The following is a 27804-nucleotide window of genomic DNA, read 5'->3' as shown; positions in this document are numbered from 1 at the left end:
CATTGTGGCTAAAAAACAGTTTATCCCTCCTGGTTCATTATTAGAAAGTTGCCACACTGGAACAGCTCAAAAATAGGATTTCTCCTAGGCTCGTGACAATTTGTAAATAGCCATGACCTTGTTAGTCTTCTTTGTAGGTTTCACATAGATATTAGGGGAGATTGTTATAGATTTCTATAACGTTTTGTGCTGTACAGTGCAGAAGTACAATAAGTTTGTATTCTCATTTTTATAATGTGCAGATGTAATTGTAATCTTTGTTCCATTTTCTCCCCTTTTCTGAGTTTCTAATGTGATTTAATTCAGAAGGAGCTGCAAAATGGTCTACCCTTTCCTACACTGTATAATTTGTTCAAGGGAAAATCTATGTCTTGGTAGCTATGAGGGCAAAGTTCACTTGTAATGCTACTCAGGCAGGGAAAGGGCAATAGTAAGGTTTCTTACAATCAGGGGCATCCACAAAGTGACTTTAAGAATCAAGATGGCAGCTTTGATAGCACCATATCTTGAAAGTTTGGTCCCCACAACTCCTCTGTTTGTCTCCCCCACCCCTCCCTTTTGCTCCCCAGCTAGCACACTCCAGATCCAGGCAGTTTCACAATGTGGTTTATTATTAGTAGTACAAACTTATGAACTTATGCAACACCACTTGAGCTCCCAGACACATAAGGAAAAAATTCCCAATTCAACCTCAGGGGAAAAAAAGAAACCAAAACTAATGGAGGCTTTCCCAAATCTATATACGTATACACATTGGGTGTCGATTTGGTCATGTGTTGTAAAACAAGCTGCAGTTCCTGGGAACAGATCATAATAAAAGCATAAATATAAAGCCAGCATTTTTTTCAAAGGTCTTTGTAAGAGGGCTAGTCAAGGCACTACTGAAAATACCACTTTATAATGCCTTGGTATGACCACACTTGGAATATGCATCCAGTTTTGGTCACTATGATATAAAAAAGATGTTGTGACTCTAGAACATGGGTGTCAAACTCGATTGTGTCACATGACATATCATGACATATTGCGATGTTTTCTGCCTTTGTAGAGCCAGGGTGGGCATGGCCTTTGCATGATGCATCCAGCTCGCGGACTGCCAGTTTGACACCCCTGCTCTAAAAAGAGTGCAGAGAAGAGACGATTAGGGGACTGGAGGCTAAAACATATAAGGAACAGTTGCTGGAATTGGGTATGTTTAGTTTAATGAAAAGGAGGACTACGGCTGACATAATAGCAGTGTTCCAATATCTCAGGGGTTGCCACAAAGAAGAGGGAGTCAAGCTATTCTCCAAAGCACCTGACAGCAATATATGAAACAACGGATGAAAACTAAACAAGGAGAGAACCAACCTAGAACTAAGGAGAAATTTCCTGACATTTAGAACAATTAATCAGTGGGACGACTTTCCTCCAGAAGTTGTGGCTGCACCAATACTGGAAGTTTTTAAGAAAATATTGGTCAACCATTTGTCTAAAATGGTATAGGGTTTCCTGACTGAGCAGGGGGTTGGACTAGAAGACCTCCAAGGTCCCTTCCAACTCTATTATTCTGATATATTTTAGATGAGGCTGGGCAGGACATAGTTACTGTTCTATAACATACATTATGAAGTCTGCACATGAGTAACCACCACTTAAAACACTCATCACAGGCCAAAATCCTTGGAGAATGATGGAGTCCCTTTCATTTAACTCATGGGTTCAAGAGAAAAGTGTTGAGACACTCTGTTTGTTCTCCTTGATCTAGCATAACAATTTCTGCTGCTGAACCCTCTTCTACGCTAGAGCCTTAATCACTGACTCTGGTTATGCTACTGAAAATACATTAAGCATCCCCAAGTGGTGACATACCACCGAAGACATATTTCATCTTAAACACAGTTTAACATAATACCTGTGTTCAAATCACAGTGTTGTGCTCCCCACACATACACACACATACACACACATTTCCACACAATAAACTATTATGTATCTTAACTTGATGATCTAAAATGATGGCTGGGTTCCTTACACTGAACAAGGAATAAATAACAATAAATAAGAGATAATGAAAAAAAGAAAAGAAGGTAGATAATTTTTTTAAGTGGGGGGAGAAGGGGTTATTTCAATTTCCATTAGATGTTCCTTCTACATTGGGGGGGGGCTATACTACTGCACTACAGATACATATTAGAAAACTGCTATATCTACATCAGAGTATGAAGATCATATAGGATTATAAAAATATAGACAGTTCCTAAAATAATCCGATCTTGAGAAATTTGGGACTTTATTAAACCAACAATAACTTGGCATTGGTCCATAGCAAATATCAGTCAGGGCAGATTTTCCAGCCCAGCTTCTGCACTAGTTAGAGTCCCCAAACTGTTCTCAAGGGGAGCCCCAAAAATCCTTATGAATGTATGTGCTATCACAGCAAGAACAGTGTAGCAGAGAAGCTGTAGTCATTGGAACAGCCAAAACTGTTAAGAAGTGCTTTTCACTAAAGAGGTCTTTTGAGCTTCCAATAATAAAGAGAATTTCTGTTTTTGGAAAGAGACCACTTACATTCCAGATAACATGTGCCCCTTAATTCCAGGAGTGAAAGTCAGTTGTCTTTTCCACAAGTGTTCCTTTTCCACAAGTGTTCCTGATCACAGTTGTGTAAGACAACAAGAAATGTTTGGGGAGTGGTGGGGATAAAATGGTTTGGCAACACTGCATTACAAACTTTTGTGACCTCTGGACCTTTGCTGGGACATGTCAGAGGTGATTTATGAGGCCTGTTTGCCTGGTCCTGACCATTGTTGAAAACACATTCGGAATGTGGCCTTGCAATATGATGAGAAATGAATTCCCATTGTCATTGTGACCTCTTTGAAGTCCAAATTTTTTTTTTTTCATTATCCCAATTTGTCACAGAGGCCTTGGATAGGCAGTTGTTTCTGGTAAAGTTTTTGCAGGTTTTTTTATGGTTAAACAACAATAGTGTGGTGGAGTGTATTTCTTATATTTTATTGTTGTTTTTAACATAGTGTTCTTGCTTTTTGAATAGGATGTTTTGAAAGGCCAATTCTTCCTTTTTGGGCCCAGCAATGCACTGAGCTATATTCCAGCCAATCTCACTACTAATAGATTGGGGTGTCAGATGTCCACTGAGGGAGAGGAAATTCCGTTGTCTGGGGAAGGGAAGGATTTGTTTGCCTTCTCTTCTTTGCCTCTAAAAAATAAGCTGATTGACCTGTCCACCTGCCAACTCCTACTGTTTGGGCAACCCATTAGATTCCTGGTGGCCATCCATCACTGCATTGAGCATTACTCCTTTTCTGTGATTTGGAAGCCCACAGCAAACCCATTCCTGTTTATTTATATCAAGCAATTCTTATTTTTTTAGAAAAGAAAACATGACCAAAAGCCCCACACAGAGAGACAAAAGAACTGAAATGCCTTCTAAAACAACAATAAATCCAACCACCGTTAATAACATTAAAATCCTAGGAAAGACAGCTCCTGAATCAGCAAACGGCAACAGTGTCACTAAAGCAAAAGAGCCATATATTGATTACCAGCTGGATAGACAGCATGTGACAGCCTCTTATAAATAATTTGCAATTGCTAAAGGAACTGTTGAGGTTATTAGTATAATAGCCAGTTAATACCACACCCACTCATGTTACTTCATTACAATATGAGGCCGACCAAGTTTCTTATTATGTAGGCTCCAGAGGTCATTGTCTGCCCAATTCATCTTGATAATATATCCACCCGAAGGTGAGTTTCTTTCTAATTATGAACATTCAGGCAGAACTGGAGTGTTGGTAATCTTCCCAGGAAACTCAATCATGCGGAACAGCTTTTGACCAGCAAACTAGAGGACAACAATCAAAGTTTGTTGTTAGGAAAAGATTCTTGTTCCAGTTAGGTCTATCTTGTCATATGAAGCAATGTTTATATTTAGTATCCCTATAAGAATACTAAAGGTTAGGGGATGTAGCAACTGCATCTACCAGGAGTCATAGAGAAATTAGAACATTATTAATGTAAGGAATGGGTTCTGCAAATTAACAGTGCATAGGTAGTCTATGATAATCTGAAATTATGATGGTGTTTTAAAAAACAACATTTACAACTGGTCCTTGCACTTACAACCATTGCAGTGTCCCTGGAGTCACTTACGGTAATCAAAATTTGGGTGATTGGCAACCAGGCAAATTAAGTGGGACTCACTTAATGAATGCATTGCTTAGCATTGGAGGCCACATTTGCTTTATCTACATGCTTAAATCATACCATCATTATAGCTCCTAGTGACATAAATTAACAGTAACATAAATTAAAGATATGGTAGTGTGAATTCTCTGCTCTTCTTTATACTATCTGCTTTGAAACCTCTACTGAAAATTATATCATGTGTTAGGATGCTTTATGATATTTTAAAAACATGTTTATAATGTGCTAAATCCCATCAATACAGTATTGACACTCCATATTTCTCCTTGCCATCTGAATCAGTACCTGAACTTGGTTATAGACTGGAGGAGGTCAATAAAAACCAACATGGTTTGTCAAAAACAGATCATGCCAGACAAATCTTATTGCATTCTTTAACCAATGACAAAATTAGTGGACCAGAGGAATGCTGTGGATGTAATTTACTTGGACTCCAGTAAGTCATTTGATAAAGTAGAGCACAACCTACTACTTGACAAGATAGAAAAAATGCGGGTTAGACAGCATCACCACCAGATGGATCCGTAAATGGCTGACCAGCGGTACTCAGCGTGTGGTCCTCAATGGAACCGCATCTACATGGAGGGAAGTATGTAGTGGGGTGCCCCAGGGCTCTGTTCTGGGCCCAGTGCTCTTTAACATCTTCATCAACAATCAGGACAAGGGGAACTCATCAAATTTGCAGATGACATCAAGCTGGCAGGAATAGCCAACACTCCAGAAGACAGGCTTAGGATACAGGAGGATCTGGACAGACTTGAACACTGGGCACTATCTAACAAAATGAAATTCAATGGTGAAAAAAGTAAGGTTCTACATTTGGGCAAGAAAAAACAAATGTACAGGTATAGTATAGGGGGTGCCTTGCTCAATAGTAGTAACTTTGAGAGGGATCTCGGAGTCCTAGTGGACAATCATTTAAATATGAGCCAGCAGTGTGCTGCAGCTGCCAAAAAAGCCAACACAGTGCTAGGCTGCATTAACAGAGGGATACAATCAAGATCACGTAAAATATTAATACCACTTTACAATGCCTTGGTAAGGCCACACTTGGAATACTGCATCCAGTTTTGGTCACCACGATGTTAAAAAGATATTGAGACTCTAGAAAGAGTACAGAGAAGAGCAACAAAGATGATTAGGGGACTGGAGGCTAAAACATATAAGGAACAGTTGCTAGAATTGGGTATGTCTAGTTTAACGAAGAGAAGGACGAGGGGGGACATGAAAGCAGTGTTCCAATATCTCAGGGGCTGCCCCAAAGAAGAGGGAGTCAAGCTATTTTCCAAAGCGCCTGAAGGCAGGACAAGAAGCAATGGGTGGAAACTAACCAAAGAGAGAAGCAACCTAGAACTAAGGAGAAACTTCCTGACAGTTAGAACAATTAACCAATGGAACAACCTGCCTCCAGAAGCGGTGAATGCACCAACACTGGAGGTTTTTAAGAAGAAACTGGACAGCCATTTGTCCGAAATGGTATAGGGTTTCCTGCCTGAACAGGGGGTTCAACTAGATGACCTCCAAGGTCCCTTCCAACTTTATCATTATTATTATTATTAATAATAAATGGACTCTAAATCCGGATAAAAGAGGCAATATGTATGTGCATTGGGAAGAGGAATTACATTTAGTGTGGAACTACATTCTCTTTGAAAGACTAGGATGAAAATGTGACTCAGGTTTGTGATATAAGCTACACATGTCCATTGTAGTATAACAGATTTGTACCAGGTGGGTAAGGCAACCAAGAACTTTCATGTGCAGATATAACATATGTTTTGATAAAATTTCAGTCTGACTATTGAATTATGTTATGTGTGAATCTACCCATGAAGTCAACTGGTTCCAAATTTTGGGGGTGGGGTTTAGGCTTGAAAATGTATGTTTTGCCAGTTTAGAAAGGCCGATCCTGTTTTGTTTCAAAACCCAACTCAAGCTACTGTTTTTGACCTTTAAATCACTCTGTAGCTGAGAATCCAAGAACTTTACGGTCTGCTTCCTCTCAAACTAACCTGTCTAGACAATGAAGTACTTCCACTGAGGCTTGTGTAGAATGGAAGCACCATCACAGAACAAGATTCTCAGCTCTGGCAAGACTGCCCCGCAGGATGATAACCTTGCCTCAGGCCGTAAAATGAAAGAAGTGTTGGATTATACAGAACATCAGAATAGTGGTTTATACAGGACATTAGAAGAGTGCCTTATAGAGCCTGATCAGACATTTCTTAATGGTGGTAAATGCAATAGGAAGAAATCTGGTCTTGATAATCAAAAACCTTGCTTTGAGAGTCCCTTCCTAAGAGTTCACACACACTTAATATATCAGGTAAGCATCTTATACATAGAGCTGTCTTAAATGGAGTTAAATTCATCTGAATTTTATGTTGTAAGCTGCCCAAAGTCATTGAATACAAGATGAGTGAGAAAAAAAGAAAGAAAGAAAGAAAGAAAGAAAGAAAGAAAGAAAGAAAGAAAGAAAGAAAGATATACCATTATATATCTTCTTCAGAATTTGTAGAAGCTGCCACATCATAGATGTAAACTTGTAAAGCATGTATTTTGCTACTGAATCTGGGCCCTCCTCAAGGCAGCTTCTGCTTTAATAATGATTATTCACAGAACTGAGATTTGAACTTATAAAAAAATTCTGCTTCACGCTGTTTCTCCTTGGATCCTTTCCCTATCTAGCAATCAGTAATCTGTGCTTTGTCTAATGCAGGGCTTTTCAACCAGTGGTATGGGCACCACCTGTGGTACATTGGCACCTGGCAGGTGGTACACGACCATCCTAGAAAAGTGGTAGCAGGGGAGGGGAATGAGCTTAACTGGTGGCAACACCACACAAGCCTGAGCGAGAGATGGCTGAAGCTGTAGGGCTGTCAGGGCTCAGCAGAAGTGCCAGGATCAGTGCCAGCTCCAGCTGAGCCCAGAAGAAGCGCCGATCAACTGGAATGTTGCAGCATCTCCAGGGTCTTGTGATTTACATTCAGATGCTTGGCAACTGATTCATATTTATGACGGTCACAGTGTCCCAGGGTGATGTGAAGTGACCAAAACCTGCTGCAACCACCCAGCAGACAGGGAGAATAAAAAACAAACACCCCCCACCCCACCCCTGCTGCCGATCCTCAATAGAAATGCTCACAACAATTAAAACCTCGGACAGGAGAAAGAGTACCGCCGGGTGGGCAGGCAGGTGTCTTGCTCAGCTGTGCCTTGGGGCACTTTTTTCAGTGCTATTGTAACTTCAAACAGTCACTACGTGAACTGTTGTAAGTCAAGGACTACCTGTACTTTATCACTTTTTTCCTTTTGGGGGGGGTCATCAGGTTTTTGACACCTTGCTAGGCGACTGGTGGTACTCGGATATTGCCATATCCTAAAAGTAGTACAGTGGGTGAAAAGGTTGAAAATCCCTGGTCTAATAAAGCAATATTTTCATTCTCAGACAAAAGTAGAGAAATCCCTAGCCTTTCGTGGTAAACAAGGAAAGAAATGTACAAATGCAAGGTGGTCATAATGATCACTTTGTGGCAAAGCATCATTTGGCAAATTGAACTAAAGTTTGGCAAAAAGAAGAGAACCCTCAATTTGTGTGAAAGAAATTCCAGGGTCTTACTTGGACAATAAATGTTTGCTCTGTGGTCTGGCAGATGGAATAGAGGAACTCTTTGTATGATATTGCCAGATCCAGATACAATAAAAGGAAAAAATAATGTCTTCCAAAATAAAATTTATCGCACAATCCACTTCACTGACTTGGTGAGACTTAAGTTGTGGAACAGTATCAAGGAGTCAAGTGATCAAGTCAGTTTGCTGCCAGGAGGTTAACTTTACTCCTAAATTGATTCCATATTTCTTAGAGTTAATTTAACCCTGATCAGCTGGGCAAGAGCAAGATAGCTAGAACTACACGGATTCCAATAAGGTATCTTTCATTCTTGTCTGAAAGTAAATACAGAATCTTAGCAATGGCAAGAAAAAATTCCAACTCTCATTTATAGGAGATGATTAAAGCAGAATCACTTTGAGTGATTTGAAACTCTTTTTCCCAGGTTTCTCAATACCCGGGTGACAGATTTAGACAATAATCTGCCGATGGATTCTAGGTCGATTGTTGATGTCTATCTCCCTTCCAATCCTTTCTCATCTTCCCCACAATCTCTCATAAGCCGTAAACAAAAATCAGACCTCTGGTCCTTTAAGAGACCAGGATTGTAATTCCAGGAAATTCCAGGAAAAGGCAGTTGCCTTAAGCTGCTTGCATTATTATTATTATTATTATTATTATTATTATTATTATTCATTTATAACATAAAATGTGAAAATACAAAAGCAAATAGTAGGGGATAACAGTAGAAAAAGGGGAAACAAAAAAGGTGTGAAGAAGGGGAGGGGAAGAAACAAAAGGCACTGACTTCCGACTCTCTCTGTTGCAGTAAAATCAGACATTAAAATCAAATCTCAACTTTTTACATTTATATAGTAGTATGCACTAGCCAATTCTGTATTAGCAAATCAGTCTAATCAGTCAAACCCAAAATCATAATATCATTTTTTTCCACCTCAAGCACAAAGTCCAGAAGCAGTTTCCAACTAGACACAAAAGTACTTACGTTGTTTTCTTTTATCAACACAGTCAGTTTGGCCATCTCTGCTAATTCCATCAGCTTTTTTAACCATTTGTCCATGGTAGGAATCGAGGCATCCTTCCACTTTTGTGCATAGATCAATCTTGCTGCCGTCACCATATATAAAATCAGAGTTCCAATTTTTTTCCCCAGTTCTCTTTCCAGAAGAGGCAGTTGCCTTAAGGAGTTGCAGGCAAGGGCTACATTTGTGCCACCACTTGCTCCAAAGAACTTTTTTGAAATCAAATCTGAAACACTGCACAGTTCTGTGACATGTGGCACTTTTTCTTGCTCTCTGACTGATATACAGCTATACAGAAAAGCACATGACTTTTCTATTACCAATTGCTTAAGCTGTCCTGCTCTTTCTATTCATTTCTGATATGAGGCTGCAGATTTAATTATTTACATTATAGTTTAGGTCTAGTTTTACAATCAGTAGAATAAAGATAGCATCTACAGGTGAAAAGTGGTGGGTTGTTAGGGACACTGGAACATGAATAATATCCCCAAATGAGAGAAAGTCATGCTGGCTACAAAATAGATTTTTCTCCATCTGAAAATTGTAGATTTTTGCTCACATAATGCCTTGCAACACAGAGAAAGCTTTTAAGAGAAAACCCCCTTCCAAAATCTGTGCAGGCTTAACATGAAAACAACTACCTCTCAGCCAATTAAGCTTCACCAGAGCAAGCACAGTGGGGATCCGTGTCAGCATCTCTTATGCCAAAGTCTTTGACAAGTTGAATTACAGTTTGGGGCCAAAGAATAGCCACAGAGACTTAGCTAGAGAGTCATCCTCCCACTAAAGATTTCCTTGACCATCCAAAAATTAGTTCAGGAAATGACTGAGGAGATAAGCAGGGCCAAAGAGTGAAGCCAAGGGCAATTTTGAACAGGCAGTAGAGTGGTGCTGATCAGTCAAGGCCAGGGCAGAAATGCCATAGATAATGTACATTCTGTCCTCGGGATGGGGATGAGAACAGGGAGAGTTGGACAGGCTACCCTGCTCCCAGGGGCTTGTCCACCATGTCATTCTTCAGACACCATGCAGTGGCCTTCCTGCCATTCTTATTATTTGGAATTCCTTCTGCCAATATATGCATGCAAAGCAGGAGTACTAGTCAAGGGCCACAAGCAGTCCAAAGAGTTCTTGGACTTAGCTGAAAAAGGAGATCAGGCTAACTTCATTTTTGTCGCTCTCCCAAGCAGACAAACTCATTTTTATCTAGACCGACTCGGTCTGTTTAAGCAATTGTGTTGATAAAATGTGAATGTTTGCCTGTTTGCCTGGGCACTCCTCTTGATTGCAAATGATGTTTTTCTAAATGTTATTGTATCATAATGTATTACTGGCCCCCTTGAGCACCATTTCATGTGGGAAAGTAGTCTACAAATGACATAAATAATAAATCAAAACAGGCAGAGGGGAAGTTCCTTGAGATCAAATGTAGAGGTTTTGTTGAATAAAAGTGCAGCCTGGCTGGTGGTACTGAGAAATTGTAATTTTTAACGTTGATGGGGGGATAAATTATTAAATGCATGGAGTCTAATTGCATGAGCTGTATTTATTTAAACTTTAATTACATGTGTACGATATTTTTTGAACCCCCCCATCTTTGTGCCAGTCTATCTCTCAAAGGTCAAGGCGAAGTCCCTTAATGCGAGAAAGACTGTTCTGCCCGATATAAATATATCACTCAAAATTAATGGACTATGTTGACATACTTTTGTTCTTGAGTTTAAAAGTTAAAGGTGAAACTCTGTTGGAAATCAGTTTCGGGTCCTCTCTTGAAAAGAGAAGCTTTGCTTTTATTCACTCTGCAAGTTTTCTGTTTCTCTGTTTGTTTGCTATCCTTCAATGTTCTCTTTGCTAATGATCTTCGTATCTCTGTCTTTCTTCAGGGGGTCCTTGGTGCTCTCTGAGCTGGGTTATTTTCTTGCAGATGTTTCATTAACCAACTAGGTGATATCACAGGTGATGTTACCAAGTTGGGTAATGAAACATCTGCAAGAAAAGAGAGAGCACCAGAGACTCATGGTTCCACCTTGGGCTACAAATATTCTCTTCTATTGTTATTTTTCTTCACATTTTATTTCAAATGGGGGATAAATCTGTGTTTTTAGAATTTAGATTTGGGTAAATGATCAACAAGCTTTTTGAAGCCTGGGCTGAAACCCAGTAAAGAAGAAAGAAAAGACAAGTTTCTGCAAAAGGGGGTCCAGTTGCTGGAATAAAACAGCTGCTAAAAGATTTAGTGATTAAGCATTCAGCTTACAGCTCCTTCTACTCCAGTTCTCTTTGCTAGTGACCCTCCTGTGCCTGTAAAGCTAGGATATAAGCAGAACACTTGGATGGCCCAGGCAAGCCTCCACTTTATTAAGGAAATTATATGCAAATGACTCTTAATAACTGGAGCTATCAATAACTTGAAAATATGAAATGTCTTTTGACATAGGAAGCAGTATAGAAATCTGTTGAATAAATAAATGCCCAAATGAGACTTTTTGTTCAAACTGTGTCTCTACTTTGGCTCCACCTGCATATATGCCAAAAAGATTACAGAATGCCGCTGATCTTCTTACAGAGGGAGCTAAATCTGTACCCTCTAGAATTTATTATTGTTCAGAGATATGTATTTATTAAATAGATTTATATGGCCACCAAACTCACACACAGTGACTTTGTGAAATATGAAATATGCATAACATCCTTTTCTGGTTGGTCTGAATAGAAGTCCTGAGTAAATGTTGATCTTGCCAGGATTCTATATGGTCTCTATTTTTAGGAGCTAACACTCTAGCATGGCTGGCTGGGGAATCCTGGAAGTTGAAGTCCACACATCTTAAAGTTGCTAAGTTTAAGAATTTACAGTGGAAGAAAAGAAGCAATGTATATGCATAAATTCATGGAAGGATGCCCATAAATTACTTTTAAAAAGTAAAAAAAAAAGAGTAGAGAATCTGTGGGAAAGCCCTTCCTTCCTTCCTTCCTTCTTTCCTTCCTTCCTTCCTTCCTTCCTTCCTTCCTTCCTTCCTTCCTTCCTTCCTTCCTCTCTACTTGGATTACCCTTAATTCTCTCTATACAGGATCAAAGATCAATCAGTCTTAGCCATTTGCACTCACATCACGTTGCTTCTCAAATTCTTTAACATTCCCTTTCTTTTTAAAAAGTGAATTTATGCATAATATATAGCTAGCTTCAACCTAACATGTTTATCTAAAAATCATTTCTCGGTGGAGTTCACTTTCTTATAAAAATCATACTTTAAACAGAAACATATTCCATCAGGAGCCAAGCTCAACACAGTCACACAACTTGAGAATTTTTCCAGAATTATTATTAGCTCTGCCATCAAAGGCAGATCCTTTGGAAGTGCTGAAAGTTAGTAGTAGCAGTAGAAGCTGTAATATTGTTGCTGTGATTGCTATCATTAGATTTCGATCTTGATTCTTTATAAAATATCTAAGAGCAATTGGGGTAACACCATACAACTGATCATTAATGCATCAACATCACCATTAGCAACAACTAATGAACTTTACTAAGAGTCACAAACTTCTTTAGAAACAACCACTTCCCCCTCTGCCACCCGCCCTCCCTGTCTAGGATCCTCCAGATGTGCTGGATGATTCTTATCACTTCAGCTGACAGCTGTGATCCCAGCACATCCCCAAAAGAGCAGGTTAGAAGAGGAATGAAATTGGCACTTTGTAGTAGAAGCTGTGCCATTGACCCAGGACCATCCCTTCTCTTTAGATTGTATGAATGTAGTTGTAACCCGAGTCAAACCAAGGCTGATTTCTGTCTCAGTTTGAGAGCCTGAATTATCTGCATATAGCCACACTCTTTACTGGAGGTAAGTGGGCAGCACAGAGGATTTGCAAACATGGAAGTTGCTAGATTCACATAACATGCTAAATCTTAAATCTGAGTAAGCAAGGGTTACGTGCTATGTTGAAGAAACCATAATACCGGTATGGTTTAAGGGCCTGGTTCATGGAATATACTAAGAGTGTAGTTGGAGTCCCACAAAATGCTGAACCACCCTGCGTTTAGCAATCTCACTTCAGTCTACCCTTAGCCTCTCCACAATGTTTTCCTACTTGTGGAAAAAAATAGAGTGGTGACTGACTAACTGTTTCATCTCTTTTCTGCATGCCTCAGTCTCCACCCCAGCATGTGTTACAAGTTTTGTACCTAAGACCCACTTCCTCTTCTTACTGACCCACTTGCAGAAAGTCAGTTCTTCTGTAGCCCCTTTGTATTGACTGGGGAAGGGGAACAGAACCCTTCCAGCAAAGCCCCTGAAATTCTCTGATTCAGATTATTAGTTTAGCATGCTTCCTACTTTCAGATGTCAAGGGGTTCCCGTTATCGCAGGGTATTTTTGGCTTGGCTAGTAACTGTGTTAGTTTAGCCAGCCAGCTAAGCTGGGTTGCTTTTTAATTTTTTTTTAATCAGTCTTTATCTTTAATGAAGCTAAAAAAAAAACGGAGTGGATTTTGGCTTAATTGCTACTTTTCTTGATAGCCCACATTTATTTTAAACTGGCTAAAATTACTTTACATAAAGATTGCCCCCCCCTTCTGTCACTGCCCCCAAATAATTTCAGATAATTCCAGTGGTGTTCCTCAGTATTTTCACTAATTTTGCAAAAATTCCTAGAATAATCTTTCACTGACAGCTGCTCAGCTAATGTTGGCTTTGAAATCTGCCCTGGAAGTTTGCAGAACAATAAACTAATTAAGATGGAAAATATAAAATATGTATAAAATATGACCTAGTAAGTGTTAGTATGGTTTCTTTGAACATAGCATCTTATAGTGTTTTCATGTGAGACTAGTCTATCAGGGCAACCTGGTCTACCCCCAATATGGGACAGAGCATACTGCTTCCGCTTTCACCTTTCAGCCCCAATCTAGGTCGCTTCTACAACAGACTACTTGTGTGTTAAATTTAAATTTACCGACAAAGAATTAAAGGCAGACCAGTATAATTATTTCGAGCTATTTAGCTCTCATCAGTAGCCATACCCTTCTGAGATTCAAACTCGGGACACTTGCATGTTAGGCAGATGTATGAAAGTATAGCATCTTATACTTCATTTTTGTTAGCTCAGGTTTCAGGTGGAGTATGTTGTGTTAATGCAACCATTATAACTTTCCTGCTCATATTTTTCCTTACTTTCTATGAGAAGTGGCAACAGCAAGAACAAGGCAATAGAAAGATATATGGGCATGGAGGAAGAGAGAAAAAGGCAAAAGTATTGTGTGCATCATGATATCATGCAAATTATGTAATTTACATAAGTGATACATGTGAAATCATCATCACTTGTACCAGAAACCTATGTTATCTCAGACGGAAGCTTTCATAAAGTCTTTGGCTGGGTGCACATTTCTTGTTAAACCAAAAGCTGCTTTGTTTCTTTCAGGGTCAAGAGTACTAAACTTAATTACTGTAATTAGTAAAGCATACCTTTCTTGCATTACACGTGAACCCAGCCATGGTTTGTTGACAAATTCAGTTTTATCAAATTCAAGCACAAGCCTCCAAAGGGGAATGTTTTTAGCAGAAGGTACATTTGCAACTTCAAAACATGCGGAATTCCAGCAAGGCCCAAGAACATAAGCTGAAAAGGCAGTGAGAACGTGAACTCAATCAGGCATCAACTGATCCAGCATCTAAGCCCCTATGATGGCAAGGGAACAGTGATATTATGACACATGTGACATCACTCCCCCTGTATTATAGCAATACAATGATCATCTGTTGCTAAAGTCTAAATTCCAGGGATTTGTTTGGTTAAATATGGGAATATTCCTCTAGCTATCAATCCATTTCAGAGGGCAGTTTCAGAACCTTTGTTATGACCCTCCAACTCTTCCTAGTTTGGCATCTCCTAACTTTAGAGATATCTTTGCCCTACATTAATCCAATTGATGTTTTTCTTCCTGAAATTGGGAGCTACTGCCTATACTATGTAAAGGTCTGTGGATCAAGTCACAAGATCTTCTTCTGATTGCCTCAGGGTGGCAGAAGGATGCTCAGCTGTATGACCTGCAACTGCTCTACTTTTTCAGAGAAGATGCAAAACCTATACATACATACGTACATACGTATGTATGTATGTACATACGTACATGCATATATATATATTGACAAATGTCCATAAAAATACGACTCCTGGGCATGTTTATAATATGAATAAAAATACGATCACCAGGAGAATTTAGGTATAAAAAATATACTTTACTAAAACCGCCAAGCTTTCGTCGGGGAGGCTCCCAACATCATCAGGGCTGAAAAACTGAAAAACACAAACTGATCAGCCAGGACCAGTGACGCAGTCCAAAAGCCGGGTGCAAATGTCAGCCAAACCCATTTAAGTCATCATTGTTTACTGGCTTTTCAGCCCTGATGATGTTGGGAGCCTCCCCGACGAAAGCTTGGCGGTTTTAGTAAAGTATATTTTTTTATACCTATATTCTCCTGGTGATTGTATTTTTATTCGTATTATATATATATATGTGTGTGTGTGTGTGTGTGTGTGTGTGTGTGTGTGTGTGTGTCTTTGGTTGTTCGGGTTTTCTCCCACGTAAAATTGGAAGTGTCTTGGCGACGTTTCGACGAAGTCCCATTCGTCATCTTCAGGCTGGTGTTTTCAGCTTCGTGCTGCTCGAGGCACGAAGCTGAAAGCACCAGCCTGAAGATGACGAATGGATTTCGTCGAAACGTTGCCAAGACACTTCCAATTTTACTTGGAGAGAAAACCCGAACAACCAAGACCTACATACAATCCCGCGAAAACCTCAGAAAACATATATATGTGTGTGTATATATATATGTGTGTGTGTGTGTGTGTGGATTATATATATATGTGTGTATATATATATATATATATATATATATATATATATATATATATATATATATATATATATTCAAAGGGTATTTCAGCTTTTGGTTATTGGTGACAGCAATTGCATATATCAGTTAGTGGGCGTTAATAATTTTATGGTGGTTTCTGTAATGCTATCTCATTCTTTTGAATGAAGGGTGAACTTTACTTATATTAGGCAGGACAGGAGATAGTCCCTCTTAAAGAGTTTTGTGAACATGAAGAGAAGGATAGTCTATAAAGATTTGCACTTTTAGAAGAAATGATCCAAAGCAAAGAGTATGTTCTAAAAATAAGACACAGTGATTGAAAGCAGGAAGAGCTGTCTTAGAAGGACAGGGTGTAGAGAAATGCTTCAAGAGCCAAAGATTCAAAAAATAATTTGGACTCATTGAAAGCTGTTTCAAGGCTGTCTGGTCTCTGTGAGGCTTTGGCTAGAATTCCACTTTGTTATGTAGCAGCAACATAAATCAGGAATTAATCTGATTGCAAGCAAGAATTAGGAGCTTAAATTGATCTCTTCCCCTACATGTCACACTGTACTCAGTTGCATTTGTTTTTCCTTAAAATGCTCTATCTGAAGCAGGCTTAATACTGTATGTTGCAAAATGTATAACGTTTATTTTTAAAAGCATCAAAGAAAAGCATTTTGTCCTGTTAAGAACAGAAATGTTGGAACAAAAATAAAGAGAACATAGTGTTCACTCTACAGATGACATGAGTAGATGTTTACTTAATAGTAAACTCTATTGAGTTCAACAGAACTCACTTTAAAGTAAATATGAATACAATTGTTTAGATGCAACAATAATATTTACTGTGAATCGAACTGATTTGTGAATAGAGTAGAAAAGTGAAATCTTGCGATGCAGTTAAAAAAGTTGTCGTTTACCATCAGTACTGCCCCTTATCCATTCCCCACAAAGAGTCTGTTTTACTAATGAACTTTGGGGCAATCTAATTTTTTTTTTGTTTTTTTCTCATAACCCCTCACCTCCAAGCTGAGACTGCATGGATTCTTAACATAAGTTATCAGCAAATAAAAAAAAACTTTGCCAGTATCCAACAATGGCATAATTCTGCATTGAAGTGACTGAGTTTTCTAAGTTCTCCACTAATGGGCACTGAGCAAGCTCCTTCCCCTTTGCAATTTTCACCTACAAAATAGAAACAACCTTGCTATAACCGGCTCCTTTATCATACCAAAAGTAATGCCCTGCCTGATAAGTGTGCTTACTCAGCAATAAGTGCCATTCCACACACTGAAACTTGCTCTCCTATAAAGGGTTGGAAGATCGCTCCTCTTAATGTAAGATATTCTTCTAAGACTTTTTGAGCTTGCTATGTAGCAGAGTGGAAACATGATTCCTGATTCTCTTCTCAATCAAGGGAATCCCCCTCCATTCCCATCAGAATGATATGTAAAAGATTGGGAATGTATACATTGCAGGCAGAGTCAGAAGATGCTCTTGCTTTATTCATATTGCTCATTTTGAACATTCAGACATTGTTCAAAAGTCAAGATGAGTTCCTTCCGAAACAACCCATATGCTTTTACAACAACTGAGAATCAGGAAGCAATCTCTTCTCCCTTAAAAAAAAAAGGGGGGGATATCTGGACATCTAAATAATTCTAAGGGGCCTGTATGAAAGGGAGGGACGGGGTAGTGGGTTGGTTGGTAAGCAAGAGGCAGGAGGGGAAACCTTGTTGGGCAGGGAAAAAATGAAATTATTCTACAACTCTTTAGGGCTGTAGTCCTAGACAGAATCACATAGGAAGAAAATCTATTAAATACAGTGGAGTTTACTTCAAGTAAGTCTGTTTATTCAAACAGGCAAAGAATGTTCTAATTTCTCAAGCATGTGTCCAGAATAGATATTTTAGTAGCTGACTTGTGCACATATTTACTCAGAAGAGTTTAATTGGGCCTAGTTTAGGGATGTGGTTGAAATGTAGTGATTCTTCTCATCTAGCCCAAAGAATTACCCAGCCCAAGAAGGTTTTTTCGCGGGGGGGGGGAAGCTGAGCTTTGCTCCTTACTTGGAACCCTTTAGATACTTCCCCCACAAGTGCTCTCCTCCTCCTCCTCCTCCTCCTCCCACCCACGCCCCACAACTGGCAGCTGCTACAACGGATTATATACGGAGAGTGCAACTGGAAATCCACAACATGCCTTCAGATATTGCGCACATGCTCTCGGGCTAAACAAATTCAGGTGGAGGAAAGAAGAGAGAAAGGCTCTGCTTTCGGTTGAAAATCTTTTGTCTCCATTGTTCCCTCTGCTTTAGCATGCACTGCAGGCTTCACACACGCGCATACTCTTCCACAGCCAGGCTGGGGAGTCTCGAGAAGAGGGGGGGAGTCCCAAGGCCATTCGCGGGTAACGGCTTGACTTAAAGAGCATGAGAGCGAGAATCTCAGGTGCCCAGGCACCGCCGAGGAACGGGATGCCTCCCAGAGGGAAAAGCAAAGCAAGGGAAAAAAAACAGAGGGGAGAGTGCGGGGTAGAGCGGGAAAGAAGGTATAATATAGTCAGGCGCTTAAGAGCCACGTAGAGAAAACTATTCACAGGCGGCGTACTCTAGGACTAAAACGCCCATCACACCCAGAGAGTAGAAGAGCGGCTGTGCTGGGTTGATCGGACAGTAGTAAGCCAGCTTTGGGAAGGGTAGAAGGAAGCAAAATATAGCGCCTCTGCCGCACTCCAAAGTAGTGACCTATCTGAGAACAAGGGGGTCCACTCTCTATTCTTGGAAAATCTCTTTCCCCAGAATAAAGTTGCCGATCCGCTCCAGCCTGGGCGTGAGAAAAGTAAGGGACTGCTAAACCAACCAAAAGGTTCGGCACACAAAAAAGCAGGAGACAAACTGCAAATGGGAAAGCGGAAGATGTGGGTGCATGTTGGACTGGGGAGGAGGGGGCGGACTCTAAGCCGGGGATCACTCCGGCTGGGCGGAAAGCGCCCTGAGGCCGCAGCGAAAGGCGCTGCCGGAGCCCAGCTGCCCTCCGCCTTACCTATGGTGGTGATGACGGTGATGGCGAAGTAAAAGGAGCCGGCGAACTTCCACTGGACGCCAGCCTGTGGGCTTCAGCTTCAGCACCACCCCTTCAAGCTCGCAGTAGTTGGCCTCGGAGAGGTTGTACTTGCTCTGAGCTCCAGCTGCTTTGCTCCAGCTTAGTCCGGTCGGCAGTCTCAGCCTCGGACTCCAGGGCGTCGAAGACGGCGGCGCCCACCAGCAGGTAAGTGAAGGTGCAGATGATCAGGGCCAGAGTCCGGACGTTTTGCCGCTTCATGGTCCCGCAGAGCTGGGAGAGACGCGGGTAGCGGCGGCGGCGGCAGCGGACGGCTGCTGGGGAGCCCCGCGGGAGGCGGGAGCGGACGCGGCGGCTACTTCTGCTGCTGAAAGAGAGGCGGCGGTTGCCTGGCTCATGGCTGCTGCTCCTGCTCCTGCTGCCGCTGCTGAGGCTTCCGCGGCGGCTGTGCTGGCAAGGCTGTGCGTTCTGCAGGCAGCACCCGCCGCTCAGCTCCAAAGGGGGAGGGAGAAGGGAGGGACGGGAGCTGTCCTTTCAGCACCACCTCCATCGCAACCCTGCACCTCCGTTGTCTCTGCCGTCGCCGCCGCCGCTTCCCTTATAAGGACTACTGTACTGGGCTGGCCGGGGAGGCTGGATGGCGGGCTCCCATAGATTCGCCTTTGAACTTCCAGATTCCCACTAGGGTCTTGTTTGAGATTTCTTTCTTCTTCTCAGCTCTCCTAGTATATACCAGTGGTACCATCTAAGTCCCTTTATCCTGTTACTCTGTCTCCTATTCTAGCACCGTTGCCTTTTTTTCTTCCTTGCTGCTACCTTCTGTCCAAGGCTGCTGCTGCTACAACTCACCCCACCTCACTTGTTTTGTACTCCAGTGCCTGTAGTGTGATTGCCCTCCTAATCAACCTCTAATTCGTGCTTCCATAAAATATTCTTATTCTCACTTATTACTCTATCGTTGAAACTGGGTTCCAAAAATCCTACAGATGATCATTTTCTCTCTGGACTGTGAAAGTATCTTGAGTTTACATGAGTATATTGCATATACCTCCTAGTAAGGGGCATGTGTTGGCCCTAAACTAGAGATCTTAACCTGCATAAAACAGCATGAGTGTGCTTCAACTAAAATTAGACTTTGGATTAAGTTATGGCATATGGGCAATAATGTCAACTATTGGCAATACTGCATGTGGCATAGGTATGACTGAAATTTCTAACCTAGCCTACCTCTCTGCCTTACTAAAAATTATAAAATTGATCTTGGTTGATTAATACCAATTTCTGCAGGCCTATATGGTAACATCTATATTATAAGAAAGAGTGCAACTTGAGATATAAGAAGACTCTAACCACCCCAAAGTTATTTTGGAATAAGTGTCCATAAAATCCCAAAAATAAATGAAATGAAATGGAAAAAATATATAATTTATTAATGAATGAAAGAAAAAATATATGTTCTATGTCTGTGAAACTAAGAAAAAGAGAAAGGTAGTTCTAAATGAAGATAGTCTGTGTGAAATAAAGATAATACTTGCAGGAAAATGAAGAGTTGGCTTTAATTATGAATAAAGAATTAAACCATATGTAAGAAAATATAAATTGCTATCATCTAGGTTGTTCAGGGTATGTATAAAAATAAGAATCCATAGCCTGGTTACAATTACACATTACATGTTAGACTTCAGTGAATGGTGACACTGGAAAAAGCAGAGATGAATTAGGAGAAAAACTGCAACATTCTGAATGAACACAATCAGGGCTGGTCCAGCTAGGTAATATGAATGGATGAGTGAAAACAGCACAAGAAAATACACAAAAAATGGGTGATTCAAAAAAATGGATGAGAATCGTTATTGATGAGTGTACAAACTAAATATGTAAGTCAAACTTAAATCTAATGGCAAAGGAATAAGTGTAAATCTAAAAACATGATATTTATGAGAAAAAGTTGAGAAAAATAGGAGAGATTTTGAATATGGGAAAGATCATACTTTGGTAGTGTCAAGAGGTGACATAAGAAAAAGGAGGGGGGACAAAATTAAAATGAAAGTAACATGCTAGCAAAAAGAGAATGTATGAGTCATATATGAAAAAGTATTAGATGATAAGTTAATCTCCCAACAGAATTAATGAAAAGTAGACATAGAGAAAACAGGTGGAAACCACTTGGAACTAATGAAAAGAATTTTTTTACAGAGTGCTCAGGAGTAGATGAAGTATGAGAAATGTGAAAAAGAATACGTTGTGGAATAATAAAGTCAAAGGGGCAGTGGCTAAAGGAAAAAATACATATAACAGGATGATTGCAGTGAAAACATGGAGGTGAGAGAAAGGTATTATTTAATGTCTAGGGAGGGGAAAATCTATTTGCAAAAAGAAATTACAAGAAATGGTTAAGATTAAAAGAGACCAAGAAAATGCATAGTGATTTCGATGAAAAGAAACATTTATTTGGAAGAGGGCAAAACAAAAAGCTTTCAGCAAAGCAAATTGAATTAAAAATAAAAATGATTAAATTATTTGGGAAGAAACTGAAGCAAGGAAATTATGGAAGGCGTATTTTTGACATTTATATGAGGAATATAGTTATATGTTGATGAATGGAACTGAAATGAACACTGTAAATGTTACTGTCCAAGAAAATTGATGAAAAGAAAATAATGCATGCTGTGAAAATATGGAAGTATTATAAGGTTGCCTCTGTAAATGGTGTAACCAGAGAAATATTAACATAACAAAGTGGTTTGCTTACAGAATGTGTATGTACTTAAAATGTGTCTGAGTTAAAACAAGAGACTGAATATGTGATGAATATGAATTAAATAAAACACTAAGCAACCAGTATAAAAGAAGTATGTATTTACTTATCTTTTATTCTATTTGATACATTTTATTAAAATAAAATAAAATTATATTGAGATGGTTTGGACATATGGGCTGAATAGATGAAAACTGAACTGCAAAACAAATAAAGAATGGATGGATGGATGGACTGAAAGTAAAGGGAAAACAAAAAATATTGGATACAGTTAATGAGATAATTAAAATAGATTTTTATAGTGGAGGAGTATACACTATTGCAAGACCTGGAGACCAGATTAGGGGCAGATGGTCATGGGGAAAATCTATGTGGTCGCTAAGAGCTAGCAATGACTTAAAGGCTCATATTTGATATAATAATAATAGTAGAGTAGTAGTAGTATAGTAGTAGTAGTAGTAGTAGTAGTAGTAGTAGTAAGTAGTTGGAAGGGACCTTGGAGGTCATCTAGTCCAACTCCCTGCTCAGGCAGGAAACCCTATACCATTTTGGACAAATGGCTGTCCAGTCTCTTCTTAAAAACCTCCAGTGTTGGAGCAGTCACCGCTTCTGGAGGCAGGTTGTTCCACTGGTTAATTGTTCTAACTGTCAGGAAGTTTCTCTTTAGTTCTAGGTTGCTTCTCTCCTTGCTTAGTTTCCACCCGTTGCTTCTTGTCCTGCCTTCAGGCGCCTTGGAAAATAGCTTGACACCCCCTTCTTTGTGGCAGCCCCTAAGATATTGGAACACTGCTATCATGTCCCCCCTTGTCCTTCTCTTCATTAAACTAGACATACCAAATTCCAGCAACTGTTCCTTATATGCTTTAGCCTTCAGTCCCCTAATCATCTTTATTGCTCTTCTCTGTACTCTTTCTAGAGTCTCAACATCTTTTTTACATCGCGGTGACCAAAACTGGATGCAGTATTCCAAGTGTGGCCTTACCAAGGCATTGTAAAGTGGTATTAACACTTCATGTGATCTTGATTCTATCCCTCTGTTAATGCAGCCTAGCACTGTGTTGGCCTTTTTTGCAGCTGCAGCACACTGCTGGCTCATATTTAGGTGATTGTCCACTAGGACTCCAAGGTCCCTCTCACAATTACTACTATTAAGCAAGGTACCCCCTATTCTATACCAGTGCATTTGTTTTTTCTTGCCTAAATATAGAACCTTGCTTTTTTCACCATTGAATTTCATTTTGTTAGATAGCGCCCAGTGTTCAAGTCTGTCCAGATCCTTCTGTATCTTAAGCCTGTCTTCTGGAGTGTTGGCTATTCCTGCCAGCTTGGTGTCATCTGTAAATTTGATGAGTTCCCCATCTATCCCCTCGCCAAATCATTGATATAGATGTTGAAGAGCACTGGGCCCAGAACAGAGCCCTGGGGCACCCCACTACATACTTCCTTCCATGTAGATGCAGTTCCATTGAGGACCACACGCTGAGTACGACCGGTCAGGCAGCTACGGATCCATCTGGTGGTGGTGCTTTCTACCCGACATTTTTCTATCTTGTCAAGTAGTAGGTTGTGATCTACTTTATCAAATGCCTTACTGAAGTCCAAGTAAATTATGTCCACAGCATTCCTCTGATCCACTAATTGTTCAAGATAGATTTAGAAAACAAAAGAGTGTAAAGCAATGATATGATATATGCAAAGACAGAAAAGTAAGGAGAGAGATAATGATGTATGTATGGGGTCAGGATGATACAGATCTCAAGAAGGGTGCCTATACATCAATTCCATTTGGTTTTCAATCTGAATTAATTAATTAATTAAGAAAATGTTTTACTAGTAAAAATGCTTTTTGTTGCAAAAAAGGACCACATGTCATCTTCCAATTTCCATTTTATCCTAATTCTAATATTTCTAAACGTTATTTTCATCTTATAAATTCAGGTTTATTTTCTTTAACCTTATTCTGTCTTCTGCTTTACTATTCTTCCCAACCTGACTTTTATTCTCTATGCTAGATTCAGCTCTTCCATGATGCCCCAGTCCTACATACCACCAAGTACTTCTCCCTTGGCTACTTGGCACTCCTAAGGGTAGGGAATGTAGGAGGTGTGGTGGGGTAGTGGTCAGAATGCAGTATTGCAGACTAACTCTGCCCATTGCCAGGAGTTTGATCCTGACTGGCTCAAGGTTGACTCAAGCTTCTATTCTTCCAAGGTCAGTAAAATGAGGACTCAGATTGTTGGGGGCAATACTGTATGTTGACTCTGTAAACCGCTTAGAGAGTGCAGTAAAGCACTGTGAAGTGATATATACTGTAAGTCTAAGTCAGTAGTTCCCAACCTTTTTAATGCCGCGACCCCCAACCGATCGTAAGTCAAGGACTACTCAACCGGTCGTAAGTCGAGGACTACTCAACTGGTGCAGCACCATTTGCAGAATGGGACTTTTGGCGGGCTCAGCAGGGCAGAGACAGCCTGGACAATTCCTATTCAAGAGAGTCTATTCTATTGGCTTTCAAAAGCCAATAGAATAAAAGGGAATAGCACAGCTAAGGAAAAGGGAGAAAAAAAATGGCGGACTGCATTGTTTGCGACCCCCGTGAAATGGTCGTTCGACCCCAAATGGGGTCCCGACCCACAGGTTGAGAACCACTGGTCTAAGTGCTATTGCTATGCTAACCACTTTCCTCTGTCTTCCTTCTTCTTCTGGGCTGGTGGATTCTTTAGGACCACAGCTTGCCACTACTATATTTTTGTTGCCCTATGACTTCCAGGGACCGTCCACCACAGGATGTACCCTGACATCATCCACCACCTCTTCTCCAACGTTGGTTGGGTCTCCCACAGTTGGAATCACCACTCTAACTGTCGAGACCTGTCCTTCCTCCCCACCTTTGCCTCAGAGGAATTCTTCAGCACTTTGTACCATACACACATACTTAGATGTTGCCGGCTCCTCTTGCCCAGAACATTTTGGGACATCTCTCTTTCTTTTGTTTCCAATCTTACTCCTCCAGCTTTCCTCTTTTTGCTCCCTCCCCCCATTTTTTTTCTCTTTAACTTCATTTCTTTTATTCTTCTAACACTTTGAAAGCTAGCATCTTTCCTCCAGTCCAGCAAGCCAACTTAAGGAATGGCCCCGTTTTAAACAACTGAATTATTTTAAAAAGCTCCTTTTCCTCCTAGGTATGGCCCTTAACCTTGCAGAGAAATAGAAGTGAGAAGAAAAATGGTATTTTTCCCCTTGACAATGTAAAATAATTTTAACAATGTTTTGTTTTATTTTCCTTATCTCACATCTTATTGTTCTTTCTCCTGCTTGGTGCTCTGAATAAATGGCTTATTCTAAAAGGGAATAGTGCAATGGGTATGGACAAGTCCTTCCTACAAATCCTATGAAGTCTTTGGCTTACCATATTAATCTCCACGCATTTCTGGGTTTCAACCTCTCACTTAGCATATTTTATTATTTTATTTTATTTTATTTTATTATTTTATTTTATTTTATTATTGTTGTTTATTTATACACAGTCTTCAGCTTACAGCCATAATGGAGCCTGGAATCTCCACTGTAAGTCAGTCATAAGTCAAGGCACCCACATGACTGACTTGATTTTACAGCCTTTTTATGGTAGTCATAAAGCAAATGACTATGGTTTGGTTAAACAAGTCAATGCATTCCTATGGGTGTGTTTTTACAAAAAAAAAAACTAGCCAAAAAGGCTGGCTTCTGGCAAAATATTGCAAATCGCATCACCTGACTACAGAATGCTGCAACTGGCCATAAGGGTGAGCTGGTTGCCAAGCACTCAAAATTCAGTCATGTGACTGGGGGGGACAGGTGACACCATTAGAACTCCAGAACTAAGTCATAAGTACTTTTTGGAGTGTCTGTGGTAACTTCAACCTGTCGCTAAGTGACTGGTCATTAAGCAAGCACGATTTGTACCTTTATTATTTTGATAGATAGTTGAAGGCAGCAAACACACTATTATCCATTTCTCCTCCCATTTGCCCCATAACACCAATCCTGTGAGGTGTTAGATTGAGAGAGGGTGACCGGTCCGAAATTACCCAGATGGGACTATTTCCTCTCATTTCAGCCCCATCTTCCTTTCTTTGTATATGGAATTCCAGAATTCTAATCTTTGACAATATGATTCCACTCCTTGGTTAAAATGTGGGGTCGAACGACCATTTCACGGGGGTCGCCAAACAACGCAGTCCGCCATTTTTTCCCCTTTTCCTTAGTTGTGCTACTCCCTTTTATTCTATTGGCTTTCGAAAGCCAATAGAATAGACTCTATTCTAGGCTGTCTCTGCCCTGCTGAGCCTGCCAAAAGTCCCATTCTGCAAACACTGCTGCACCAGTTGAGTAGTCCTCGACTTACAACCAGTTGAGTAGTCCTCGACTTACGACTGGTTGGGGGTTGCGGCATTAAAAAGGTTGAGAACCACTGTTCTAGAAGTTTTGTGTATTTTTCCTCTCTTTACCCTTCTCCATAGCTTAGAAAAGGGATTATTTTCTTTCTCCTTTTCCCCCTATAATAAAGTATTTTATCTTTTACTGTATATCATAGTTTTTATTATTTAGTTTATCACATTATATATTTTTAATGTTAACTGTAATCTATTTTTAAAGCTTAATGAACTTTTAAAAACTCACGCCATAATAAATAGATTAGATTTTAAAATGCTAAAGATGCTTTTGGTCTTTACAGTTTTCCTTTGTGGAACTGAGATTGTAAATATCTCAAGATTTCTCTTGCACCAAGTCACGGAAGCTAGGGTCACATAGTTAATGCCTAACCAGGTCACTGAAAGCGCTAGTCGTTGAATTTGCATAATTCAGCTTGATTAACTTTAGTCTTGATTACTTTATTGTAGTTCAGTGTATGGTACCAAATTATTAGCACTAGACTGCAGATTTTCCTATCTAGCTGAAGAAATATTTCAGGTATCTCAAACTGCTGTGCAGATACCAGTATGTCCAGTAGAAGACTTGTGGGAAACCAACTCAAATCTTATTAAAGGGAGTGTGTCATAGCACCAGTCACACATGATTCTCTGCAATCCTAGATGGACATGTTTTTTTCAAAAAAAAAAGCTGATAGCAGAGCCTGAGAATAGAAGAGACAGCATATTTCAATAAGAATAGGGGAGTACTGTTGTGTTTGAAAGGAGGAAGATGGGAATTGAAAGGGAAGGATTTGGGGAAGAAGGAGGAGGAGTAATAGCTGGTAAAACAGAATGCATTCTAGAAATAATGGCTGCTGAAGAATTCTTGCTGGTTACAGGACAGCCTGGAGGAAGGCTATTGAAGTGGAGGTGAGCGGGTACTCTGGTAAAGACTTCAATAAAGGAGGAATACGTGCAGCTAAGGATTATTCCACATACTGCAGATGAAATGCCACGAAAGCTGAATAAGCCAGAGGGAAGAGATCATATTCAGTCAACCAGAGAAGACTGTGATGTCAGCACATTATTTTATTTATTATTAATCTAGTTGCAATAGATGATTAGAACAAAACTTTTCAAGCCTCTGTTCCTTCTCTGAGTTTCACACTTCTTTTACAGGGTTTTAATTTTATTCTGATTTAATAAATAAATGAAAAAAGGTAGAACATTCCCCAAGGTAGAATATTTTGCTTGAATCTGTAAGGACATTCCATGCAGGAAGTGTTACCTCCTTGCAATGGGGCATTGCTTCTTTTCTGATTAGGATCTCAAGACCTAGTGTCAGCAACCCAGGCTCATCAACAGTGAAAACAGAAATATATGATGCCTCCGAGAACTCTCTCCAACTTTCACAATGTAGGAACAAAAACAAAGATGACAGTTGTTACGAGCAATAATGACCCACTATTCTGAAAGAGCCTTCAGAGCAATCGAAAATCAGTGTATCTCCAATAAAGTAGTAGGGTTGATTCCTATGGAATATTTTTCTCTGAAGAATTAGAACAATCTAACCAACAATTCCACTTGAAGAATGCTATTCATTTGTACTGTCTTCTTGTCTAATGCCATTTGAGTGCTACATCATTGCAAGTCACCTTGATTACTTTAAATTTTGCATAAAATGAAATCAGATGTCTGAATTTTTGTTTGTTTGTTTAAGATAGGCTGCTGTCATGTAGTATATTGTCCAAATAACAGACGATGCCATCAGTCAGATTAATAAAACAGGGCGATAGGATTTCAGTTCTAATTAGAAGGATCAGGCAGAAGATACAGTAATAGTTCAGGACCCAGGATACTTCAAATAAA

The 27804-nt window shown here is 39.9% G+C and overlaps 1 protein-coding gene across 1 annotated transcript in view; it reads right to left on the bottom strand.

Moving 5' to 3' along the window:
• Window positions 1–19438, bottom strand: part of KCNK3 (potassium two pore domain channel subfamily K member 3) — a 113220-nt gene extending 93782 nt beyond the window's left edge. The window contains 3 exon segments of the mRNA XM_039345988.1: window positions 18766–18833; window positions 18835–18918; window positions 18920–19438. Coding sequence (XP_039201922.1) covers window positions 18766–18833; window positions 18835–18918; window positions 18920–19044 — 277 coding nt within the window. The 5' untranslated portion in view covers window positions 19045–19438.
• Between the last annotated feature and the right edge of the window lie 8366 nt (window positions 19439–27804).

The sequence above is a fragment of the Crotalus tigris genome, unplaced genomic scaffold (genome assembly GCF_016545835.1).
Source record: "Crotalus tigris isolate CLP2741 ecotype Arizona unplaced genomic scaffold, ASM1654583v1 scf7180000017987.690289119674:8195010, whole genome shotgun sequence".
Classification (NCBI taxonomy): domain Eukaryota; kingdom Metazoa; phylum Chordata; class Lepidosauria; order Squamata; family Viperidae; genus Crotalus; species Crotalus tigris.
Note: the sequence above shows the minus strand (reverse complement) of the source record. Positions and strands in the feature narration are given on the sequence as shown.